Source organism: Ananas comosus, linkage group 20 (genome assembly GCF_001540865.1).
Source record: "Ananas comosus cultivar F153 linkage group 20, ASM154086v1, whole genome shotgun sequence".
NCBI lineage: Eukaryota > Viridiplantae > Streptophyta > Magnoliopsida > Poales > Bromeliaceae > Ananas > Ananas comosus.
In genome coordinates, this window is record NC_033640.1 from 6,164,651 (window position 1) to 6,176,872 (window position 12,222).

Sequence of the window (12,222 nt, forward strand, 5' to 3'; positions counted from 1 at the left end):
AATAATATTATATATTTATACAGTATATTAGTATATTATAGGTATATTATTGATATTGGTCACGGCCCGAAAATGCCCAATACATTTTTTTTTTTTGAAAACCTTGACCCAAAGGAATGCCTTCACCCAAAGGATGACAGACCTGCCACAAATATAGGAGACCCATTGTTCAAACGGACAGAGCATCCCCTGTATTTGCACGACATCGCACAAGCACAAGTACAACCACAATCATTCACTACACAACATACTAATACATTTCCACAAGAAAACTCTTTTAAAACTATTTTCCACTCGGAAACCTTTTCTTTAAAGACACTATCACGATGGGTAGAAAATTATTTTTACAACTCACAACCAGTTATAAAAGCCATAATATTTAACTTTATAAATCCATAAACATTCAACCGAAATAAAACCACTAAACCATAAATGTCTAAGTTATTTATTTTGAATAAGTAAGGATAGAAACTAAACCAATTCAATCAGGTCAGAAGCTCTATCGATCGCTACTAATGTGTCTCACGCCTCGTCACAACCCTCATCGCCCGCATCACCTGAAAAATGGTGGGGGGTGAGAACATATAAACATATCTCCCCTCCCAGTGGGTACCGCAAGCCAACGAAGACGAGGAGTACACACTGATACATAGAGATGTCAACGGGTCGGATTCGGGGCGGATTTTTTAAAAACCCGAACCCGAATCCGACTCCAAACCCGAGACCCGAACCCGAACCCGAACCCGAACCCGAACCCGACGGATTTTAAAAATCCATATCCAAACCCAAACCCGACCAAAAATCCGAAACCCGAACCCGAACCCAAACCCGAAAATTTGAACCCGAAACAATTATTTCTTTTTTCAATATTTCAAAATATATTATATTAAATCTAAATTTTTAAAATACAAATTCAAATATAACATCAAATTTTATATATATATATTATATATAATACAAAATAAATTCGGGTTCGGGTCGGGTTCGGGCCGGTTTCGTTTTCGGGTCGGGTACAATCAAAATCCATATCTGAATCCATATCCGTCGGGTTTCTATTTTTTATATCCATATCCGAACCATATCCATATCCATCAGATATATCCGTTTCATTCGGGTTCGGGTTCGGATAAAATTTCGGGTATCCATACCCATTGACATCCCTATCGGTACAAGAAGAGATAATCAAAATTATGAGCAGATATCACAAATATAGTAGCAATAATACCGGAAGGAAAGAGAACAGTAATAGAACATATAACTACCACTACTGTAAGGTAGAACAGAATGCATACATCGATATCATAACTACAGTAGCAATGATGCAGGGGGTAAACAACAGTACAGAGGAATATAACTAGCCGCTATTGTAATACAGAACAAAGTACAAGTATGTATCAACCGGACGATTAGTCCCAAAAATACCCAGAAGCCGCCATATCGGTCCGAAGACCTCAGGCTATGCCACTACCGCTCTAACTTGTATATGACCCTAGCATAAGCTCCTGAGTCTAAAGGCATATGATCCTAGCATAAGCTCCTGGGTCTGAAAGGCATATAATCCTAGCATAAGCTCCTGGGTCACGGGTCGGATGTACGACCACTTTTTCGAAAAAAATACCTTCCCGCGGTGGATCAAACCGCTGGTGTATGTGAAATGCATATGAGCAGTGGCGATCGATGCAATATGCTTAATAACCCACTGTCGGCGGATAGCCAAAGTAAAGTCCAACAAAGAGTAACCGACCAACCAGATCAACCTCTATCTCAAGGATAGAACAATATCAGAGTAACTGACTAACTAGATCAACCTCTATCTAAAGGATAGAAAAATATTATCGACCAATCAGATCAAACAGAGCAAGTCATGCAAGACACTAGAAATGTCACCGACCACGAAGTCAACTAATATAAAATCATGTCACGTATAAATACGTGTGTCACCGACTATAAGGTCACCAAAGTCAAGATCGTCTACTATAGACATGTCATGGATGAGTCAATCATCAGGAATACCGCTCTACTATAAGATCATGACCATATGAAATAGAAGTACCCGTAGAACAACGAACTACGAAGTCAAGTGGTATACGAAAGCTCAATCAACATCAAGAAATGAAAAGAGGTAGAAAAGGTAGAAATCACTGAGTAGGCACCACTTTACCGACTTCGGATCGAAATACCCACCTGTATGATATCGTGCTTGTCTCTGGCTGTGGAAGATCATCAACCGGACCTACGGAGGGTCCACCGGATTAGTATCTAACCCACATATAGAAAATACTAAACTCACAACCCTACAATTAAACCTACAAAAATCGGTTTTCCAAAATCGATTAACGTAACTCGCCGGAAGTCCTGAAAGTTGTCCCGGGCTTCCACCGGGACCCACAAATTGTCCTGGAACTTACCGACTCATGCCACTAGTCACCCGCTGCCACAAAAAACCATATTAAAGGTGTCCTGGCAGCAAACACGAAGGCTCACATCGAAACAATTATTGACGGATAACCGTTCTGATTCGGGTTCCCGAAAGTGTCGATTTCGGCATCGGAACCCACCGTTGTTCACCCGTCGTCTCCGAACCTCCGAAATGACGTAAGTGACCAGCCAACCAGGCTCAACGACAAAGTATAGTATACTCTAGTATCGTCAGAAGAAATCCGAACCAAAACTGCGTTCTGTTGGCGAATTTCGTTGAAAAACGCACCGAAAATCAATATTCAATTTCCACGAAGGGCATCAGACCTTGGACAATCAGTCCAGAGGTCATCTGCAGCCTACATATACTGCCCACAGCACCCATGGAGTGCACAATTGCACAAAAGCCCTTACTATTCCATAAAATCACATTATTTTATGTGATTTATCGGATTTTATGGGTTGTTACAGCAAACCGAGAGCTTTTGAGGTAGGCCGAGACATGTACTAACAGGTCTCGACATGCAGGAGGTTGTGTTCACGATTCGGAGCACAACCGTCCACTGTGGAGAGCGCGGAAGCGACTTGAAAATCTGCGAACCCTGCGCGCTGAAACTAAAATGCATATAATTCACCAATCCGAGGCTCGTTGACCCCAAATGAGGTAAGCACTGTGATTAACACTGATCGACGATAACCGTGCTCACCTTCGGAGGCATCGGAACAACCTTGGGTCGTCGGAATAGTGGAGACAACCCAAAAACTCCCAAAAACAGCTTCATTTAAGTTTACCGGGCAGAGGGGGCCTAGGGCGCGGCTTGTGGTGGACGCACCGGCGGCAGGCGGGTGCAGCCGGCAGGGGGAGGTTGGGACGCGCGTAGGCCGGCGCCGGAAGGCGGCGGTGGCTGCCGGCAATGATGCCCTAGCCGCACGGGATGATGGAGAGCTCAGCTCCAGTCCGACCGGTAGGGGGCTCCAGTGGCGGGAGTGCCGGCAGCGGGCGGGTGCGGCCAACTAGGGAGAGCCGGCACGCACATCGGCCGGCGGCGGGAGGCAACCGGAGGAGCGAACGGCGATGCCCTATCCCACACGAGGTGAGGGGAGCTAGGGCTCAGCTTCTCCGGCAACGGTGGCCAAGGGGCGGCGCCGATCGGCGACGGGGGTCTCCTGGGGTCGCTGGGAGGGGAGGCAGGGCACCAGGCGACGGTGGCGACGACGCGCGACATCGCACGACCGCCCGAGCTTTGTTCGGTCAGAGGATCGTCACGGCGGCGCCCTGGACGCGTGGCGGCGGTGGCGACCACTCTGATCGGGCACGAGAAAGGCCGAGGACTAAGAAGAGGGTTCAAAAGGCCTCGGGGTGCCGTGGGGAAGCCAGCACAAGGACTCCTACTCCGCGCATGCCCTAGTTCCACCCCGCAAGTCACAGGGCCGCGGCGGCGCACGGTGGGGGCGCGACTGCTAGGGGAAAGCCTTGACGGAGGTCTGGCGACGCCGACTGTCATGCCCTGGATTCCTCGTTTCCCCGGGCACGCTAACAGACTCGCCGTATACATAGAAATTTTCCCTGTATAAAGCGAAGCTGTACAAGAACCTGAAATAANATCTGAATTAACTAGATCCTAACGACCTAATGCTAAGCTTTGATACCAACTTAATCTGTCACGCCCCGAATTCCTCGTTTCCCCGGGCACGCTAACAGATCCGCCGTGTACAAAAAAATGTTTCCTGTATACGGAGTGAAGCTGTACATGTATCTGCAATCATACAGTACTACAACCCAGTAGCATAGAGCTGCTAGAAAGAAACAAAACATAAATAAAACTGAAGTTCACTATACATACATAACATCCAGATGTACAAAACGCTCGCCCAAGCGAGATACAACATAAATATGTATAAGAACTCAAAACTACCACTACCTGTAGCTGGTATACTCTAGATCAGCAACAACTGGGAAGGGATCTAACTGGCAACTCCCTTTTCACGGTCTGAAATAGCAGCAGCAGCAGCCGCAGAAGAAGGCTCTGCAAAAGATTCCAACAACTGGGCGTGAGAACTACTGCAAAAAGAAGTAGTCCTCAGTGGGTACCGCTACCGACCTCAACGGCTCGCCCACTAAGTTTACAGATATATGCTCAAATGATAGTAAAAAAACTGGAAATAATCTACAGCTACATGCCACTATACTATCATGATTCGACACTACTATCTGTAGAATAAAACAAGCTCAGACCCAAACTCACTAGGGACTGTAAACATATCCGTCCCAGGGATTGTGAGCACACCCGTCCCGTCTGTCGAAGCTATACGGCTACCTCCACACTAAACAGTCTGTGGAGAGCAAGTCCAACCAGGACACAATGACACCAACGCAAACGCACAAAGCCCGAGTCCGGAGTGGCACTCGTGGGCACTACGCAACCGAGTATGCAAGTGTATCTCTGTCGATCTCAATCAGGCTCTCACAGGCTATAGTCAAATAAATATGGTCTAACGGGTCTAACAACCAAACCCACGTGCCCTCGGTACAATCTGATGCAAAAACAGTAATCTGGGTCAACCGATAACCCCGACGGCACCCGACAGTCCGAAAGAGCCTAAACACTGCTGTAAAAAAATAAGCTCGGCATCTCAACACGAGCGTAAATACATTCTAAACTACCCGGAATATCCACCACTCTCAAATTGTGGTGACACCAACAAACTAGGCTCATAGAGCTAAATCTGATAGTTTAAGCATATGACGATGTAAAATCGGCAGTTTTCTCCTAAGTCAAAACCAAGTCCAACATGTATATTTAATCAATATTTCAAGCTCCCAATTTAGATTCCACTAAGCATGTAAATCATAAATTTGAGCTAATTACATTAATCAAACCGATAATGATACATGTCGACAATATTACTTAGAAGGAAAATCCACCGAATTCGGTAAGTATCACAATTAACCCACCTCTCGCGCAACTCCACGGCAGCAAGAAGGTCACGAAAACACTGGTAATCTCTGTTGTAATCACCACAGGACCAGTAGTAAACCTCCTCAAAGATCTGAACGTCAAAACCCAACAAATTACATTATAACCCAAAAATTCAGCACTTAAGCTTAACTTTCCTCAATATCAATGTCAACTTCACCTTCTAATACTCAAATCTGGTGAAGTTAGGTTCCAAATCCAGGGGAGAGTGATAGCACACAAAGCTTAGGTAGCAATTCCAGCTCCCTCCAAAGATTGCATCAAGAAAGTCCAAGAAAACTCACAATCAGGTCTAAACCACCAGCAGCAAAGAGAAACACGAAATTGACCAAGCTAACCTCAATCAAATTCTGTCAAATTGGGCTCCACGGATTCCTCTTGAAGTCTAAAATCCAACAAACCAAGTTTTACTGCAATCCGACCTTCCTACGGCGCACACGAGCCGAAACGCCGAAGGTCGCTGCTGGAAATCTGCAAAATCAGCACTCCTCAAGCTTAGAATTGTGGGTTTTGGTGTAAATTGGGAAGTTTAGAAGGGTTGAAATGCAAATTATGGGTTCTCTGTGAAGAAGGGAGGAAAAGAGCTCACCAGGGACGTACTCCCACTATTTATAGGGTGATAGGATGATCCAATAAACCCCAGGAACAAAAGCTGTTAAACTTCTCACTCTGCAGGAACGGCCACTTTCGGACGCCCAGAACCCCTTTCTGGGCGTCCGAAACATCCAGGCTGCACAAATGCTCCCCTTAGGTTCCTCCGCCGGCGGTCTGCTGCGCTCATATCCGGCTTCGGCGGATCTCACCTACCACCAGCCACGTGTCAGGTTAAACGATACTCACGAGGTGAACTTTCGGACCCACTTCCGAGCGCCCGAAACCAGGATCCGAATTGGTTTCCAGTTCTGCTCAGTTCTGCACTCAAGTTCTGGGCGACCCAAAACCTATTCTAGGTGCCCGAATTTAGCAAAACTCCAGTTTTGCTTATTTGAGTGCGTCGAGTCCATTTTTGCATCTATTTCGTGCAGAATTGACTCCGACTCAGTCCGACACTCTCCAGGTGTGTCGACCAGTTACTAACACTGTTGTCAATTCTATCCAAACCTCAGGAACACTACACCAACATTGTCCAAAGGGGAAAGGAAAGGTGCTGGATTAGGGTTGTATGAGGAGAAACCCTAGAAACTCTCTTATATAGCAACGAGTAAATCACACGTAACTCCCTCAAACCGTGACATTTTCAACCGAGACCCTGACCATGAATGTATGACAGTCTCGCGCCACGACCCACCGAGTTTCATGAAATTTCGCGCATAAAATATAGGGGCTTTCGTGTGAAATATGAAAATGATCAATTTGATCCTTCCTCGATAAACACGTGATATCTAGCGATCTGTTCGTCGGATTTTCGAACGGGTTGTGCCGGCACGTTTAGCATGATTGAGACATCGAATCCATGATTTTGTTTCATTCTATTTTGTTATCGATTAGCAGCGAAATCCAACCTCTCTCCGATTCTCCAAAACCCTCTTTCTGATAATGGGTCACTATGAACGAAGACCCCTAAAATATAACGAGTGCTTATGTAATTGAATTACACACAAAAACACTGTCAACAAAGCATTTAGCTACACAGCCAAATTCTCAGTCCTCACACACACACACGCACACACACATATATATATAGTCGGACTACTATACTCTTATGAGTATAGTCCCCTTTGTACTCATATATTTTTTGCCGTTAGATCTATTTCTTTGATCATTTCCACCCGTTATTTCATACTATTCAACCAACTATCCACTCAACCCTATGGGACCACTTTTAACCTAATCGGGGACCACTATCATCCTAGCCGCACATCTCTTCATCCAATGGTCGAAAACTTATGAGTACAAAGGGGGCTATACTTATAAGAGTATAGTAACCCTAGCCTATATATATATATATATATATATATAGAGAGAGAGAGAGAGAGAGAGAGAGAGAGAGAGAGAGAGAGAGCTAGGCTGGTATACTATCGGTAGCACGGAGGTCTTCGTGCTACTAAGTTGTTTTCAATGATGCGGCTTCCAAATTGACGATTGGCCCCGTTAAACTTGATCTACACTATTAAAAGTATTTGGAACCTAAATTTCATAATTTTTCGACATCATTTGGCTAGTGATCAAAAGGCCTTAAAATTGACAATTTTAATGGTTGATGTGATGCATTTGTGAATTTAACGGTGTAAAACAATCCAAATCTGATGAAATTTTTGTAGAAAATTTTTTTCACTATTTAGAGTAAGATCAATGCCTCTGATTTTAAATTCAAGTCTTTTATCATCATTTTTTATGAGATTTTTATTTTTTGCTGTTCATTTTTAAACTACTCATTTGATAGGTAAATGACGCCGAAAAATTATGAAATTTAGTTTTCAAATACTTTCAATAGTGTAGATCAAGTCTAATAGAGTCGATCGTCGATTTGGAAGCCACATCATTGAAAACAACTTGGTAGCATGGAGACCTCCGTGCTACTAATAGTATGCCAGCCTATATATATATATATATATATATATGTATGAGTCTAGCTATTATGTTATCAATAATACCAAGCACTTAGTGCTGCCAGGTTTTCCACCGTTAGATCTATCTCGTTGACCATTTCCACCCGTTAGATCATATTCAACCAACCACTCACTCAACCCTAGGGGATCACTATCATCTTAACCGCACATCCCTTAACTAACGGCCAAAAACCTAATAGCACCAATGATTTGGTGTTATTAATTAATAGTATAGTAGCATAATTCTGCATATAGAGTATATATGGCATTCTGTTAATGTAATTAATTTTTATAGTTGATTAATAATATTTTTCTCTTTGTTGAAGAGTTGTATTCTTTGTGTATCTCTCTTTCCATTCTTTTTGCTTCTTCTCTCTCAACGCAGCTTAGGCTTGCATTAGTCCCACTAAAGCCTTTATCAAAATGGGCTTTGGCATGTCCCATGTTACCAATGTGTATGCGTAGCCCATTTACCGAAGCCACTATCCAAAATGTCTTTTCGCTGTCTACTGAAGATCTTTTCGACGCTACATATCTTCCTCACATTCGTCCTCATATCGGTGTCAAAATTAGGTAACAAAAGTCGCCATATCCAAATCGTGTCATATATATATCCCGTATCCATGCACACCTTATGCAACATAAAAAAAAGAGGTAACTACTGTGAATCGTAAAGTATAATGAATTTTTATATTAGGGCAATTGCTTATATGCCCCTGAAAATTTTCCGACTTTCCGATTTACCCTTCTTAGAAGGCTAATATTGAAAATACCCTTTTTACGTTCCAACCTATTTCTAATATACTCCTAGAGTTAAAATCTGGTAATTAACTCCGTTATCTCTGTAAAATTACTATTTGCCCTTTCAAATATACCTTTCCACAATCACCGACTTTCTTATTTGCCCTTAAAGTCAGGGGCACAAAAAGTATTTTGACTTTTGGTCTTTTCAAATATACCCCTCTACCGTTACCAACATTTCTTATTTGCCCTTAAGTTAAGGACAAAATTGGCATTTTAATTTTTTTTAACTGTGGTGGATATTTAACTCACGTTTAACCCAAGTTAACTTAACAGGAGATAACTGCGAGGCTATTTTGCAATAACGGTGGAACATATGAGGGGTATTTTAGAAAGAAAAAAAAAAGCAGAGGTAAATCGGATATTTTCAAACGTATGAAGGGTATATAGGCAATTATCCCTTTTATATTTGATAAGTACTTTAAAAGGTTAGGGACTGAATTAACAAACTCATTTAGTATAAATAAAAGAGCAATGCTATATATACACACCGGATGGGTGCATATCCTACACCCTACCCATCAAATAGGTGGGGTGTAACTTGTACAGCCAGGATGGGGTGTACAAGTAGCATATTTCTAAATAAAAAGGGGAAAATGTATAACAACACATAGGGTGTCTGAGCTTTTAATTTTTGGTAATTATACTCTTAAACTTTATCGATAGTTCAATAGGCTCATCTTCTTAACTAAAGTTATTAATTACACAATATTTTGGTTTTGTGTATTTCATATAGTGTTTTGAAGTTTATTTTTGTATTTTAACATATATGTAAAAAATAAAAAAAAAAGATTTAATCTATTACTCGATCGTCGAACTTAATTATCAAAATTCAAAGAAAAGAATAAATTTCTTTATATTTTAAAGTTTTACAGGATTATATGTGCGACATCTAATCACAAATGCTTTCTAATTAGTAAGTTACTTAAATAGAGAGTTCTATTAAACCATTTGATAAAGTTTAGAAAATGTTATTGCTAGAAGTATATGATCGTATTTGCAATCAAGAGGTCTCTATACATTTTTCCCAATAGAAAGTTAAGTGCGCACATAAGCTGACATATAATCTAAAATAAAGGTCAGAAAACATTGAAACATAAGCCGACAAAACACCAGTAATCTTCTTAATTTCCTTCTTTCTTCCCTTTCATTATAGTGTGCAGAAGTCAGCTGGGTTTTTCTTTTCCATCTTTATGGATTGATGACATTATATATATTACGGCCATTACATAATAAAATATAGCAGATGAAGTAGTGCTCAGTAAATTCATTCATGTATGACCTTACATATCACTCTTCTTTTTTTTTAGCCCTTTTTATCAGCAAAGTTCCAGGAGCACTGAGCTAAAGTGGCAACTGAATCCAGACACAATGGCGGCCGGATTCAATCCGCAGATTCAGTAATCAGAGAAAGGTGACCACTGCAGCTCCAGTGAAGAGATTAGACATGCAGTTAGTGGTGCAGTTAGGAACAATCACAAGTATGTTAAAAGCGATAGATGTACATTAAAAATATGAACTCTAAATCAAGATGAAATGCGTGTCGATTTCTAAATTACGGTTAGAAATGAGCGCAGGGACTGGCGCTTCCTTCAGATAGAGCTTCTTACAAGATTATATGGATAAATTAATAGTTACTCATACATACTTAGATGCAAATTATACATAACTATATATTAAGACATTGATACATTTTTTTTCAAAAAGATACTCTTCTTTAATAAGAAAGCAACGTATAGGACATGTATATTGCAGCTTGGCATAATTAGATTAATTTGGTCTAGTTTTTTGTGTTTTAAATATCGGGAAATTAATTAAACCATGTCTTTTCTTCTATTTTTTCCCTTCTTTTCCATGGTTTTTCAAAGAGTTTTTCAGGCGACGAACCAAGTGGACACAAGCTAGATTGTGCTTACAAACAGTTAATTTCATGCCACAGATGTTAGGATTAAAAGCATGCTAATTCAGTTACATTAATTGCACAAATTTGTTTCATTAATGTTTTCTATTTTATCAGATTAAGTACTTTATTTTTCTGTTTCTTTTTTTTGAGAGATAGGTAGTATGCTCCTGCTTTATTTATTTTATTTAGAAAGAAACTTAGCTGAAAATGTGAATCAATTAGGATTCGAACTTGAGACCTCGAATACCAACCACCAAACCCTTTGTCAGCTTCATTTATTTCTTTTTCTTTATAAACAAAATTTACATGTTTTGAAACATAAAATTTACTATCACAACTAGGGCCTGCTTGGCTATATTGTAGGGTGTAGCACATACTTTTTTATGAAGTTTTATTTAAAAGGTACTATTTAGAACAACAAGATACTAAATTGTCACAAATTAACTAGCTATTTCTCTTTTTAGCAAAATTAGAAGCTAGTTCTAAACTAGATATATTTTTACATTTACTTATCAAAATAAATTTTTTTGCTAGCTATAGCAAAATTAATGTTATATTTTGTTTAGATTTGTAGTTATCTAAATTGAAGTTAAATCCTAATCTAGATAGGATTAGATATAATTTAGAATTAATTTGGCATATATGGATTATAAGTAGGAATGTAATTCTAATTGAATTAGGATTAGACTCTAGTTAGAGACATGTACTATATATACATGCTACAGCAAAGTTAATGATGCCGCGACCAAATTAAGAGCCATGCTAATTAATTAAGTAAACATCAAGGAAGAGTGGTCCGTACGGGTGAGAGGAGTCGAGCCGCTTATTTGGAGTCGCCTGTACCGATGCGGATCTCGGCGTTTCGGATCTAATTAAGTTTTGGTTCTTCGGGAGATTTTTCTTTGTACTCCACCTTTCGACATTAATAAATTATTATTTGCTCCGTCTTCGCCCGTGGACGTAGGCTGGTGGCCGAACCACGTAAATATTGGTGTGCTCTTTCTTCTTATCTTTTTTTTTTCCTGCATTAAGTTATTTTTCTGGATCTATTTTTCGCCGTTCCGATTTAACAAACTGGTATCAGAGCCTTTCTATTCCCTTTGAGGATTAAGATGACGACGAAGTTCGAGATTCAGAAATTTGACAGAACCAACAGTTTCGCATTATAGCAAGTCAAGATGCGTGCTATATTAACACAACAAGGATTGCAGAAGGCACTGTTGGAAAAAGAAAAGATGTCTGATTCTTTGAAGCTGGAGCAGAAGGAGGAGATTGATGATAAAGCTCTGACGGCAATACAATTATATATGTTTATTCGATAAGGTATTGCGCGAGGTCTTGGATGAAAAGACCGCTGGGTTTTGGCTTAAATTGGAGTCTAGTCTCTCACCAACAAGCTATATTTGAAGCAACTTCTCTTCATGTTGCGCATGGCAGAAAGTACCTCTATTAAGTTGTATTTAGATAAATTTAATTCTATTATTATGGATCTCAACTCGATAGACATTAAAATCAAGGAAGAAGATGAAGCCCTTTTATTATTATGTTCTTTACCGCCCTCTTACAAGAATTT

General features: G+C 40.5%; 1 protein-coding gene across 1 annotated transcript; it reads right to left on the reverse strand.

Annotated features, from left to right (window-relative positions):
• LOC109725564 (vegetative cell wall protein gp1-like) lies at positions 3,366–3,923 on the reverse strand. Its single transcript, XM_020254806.1, has one exon. The coding sequence runs from the start codon at positions 3,921–3,923 to the stop codon at positions 3,366–3,368; it is 558 nt and encodes a 185-aa protein (XP_020110395.1).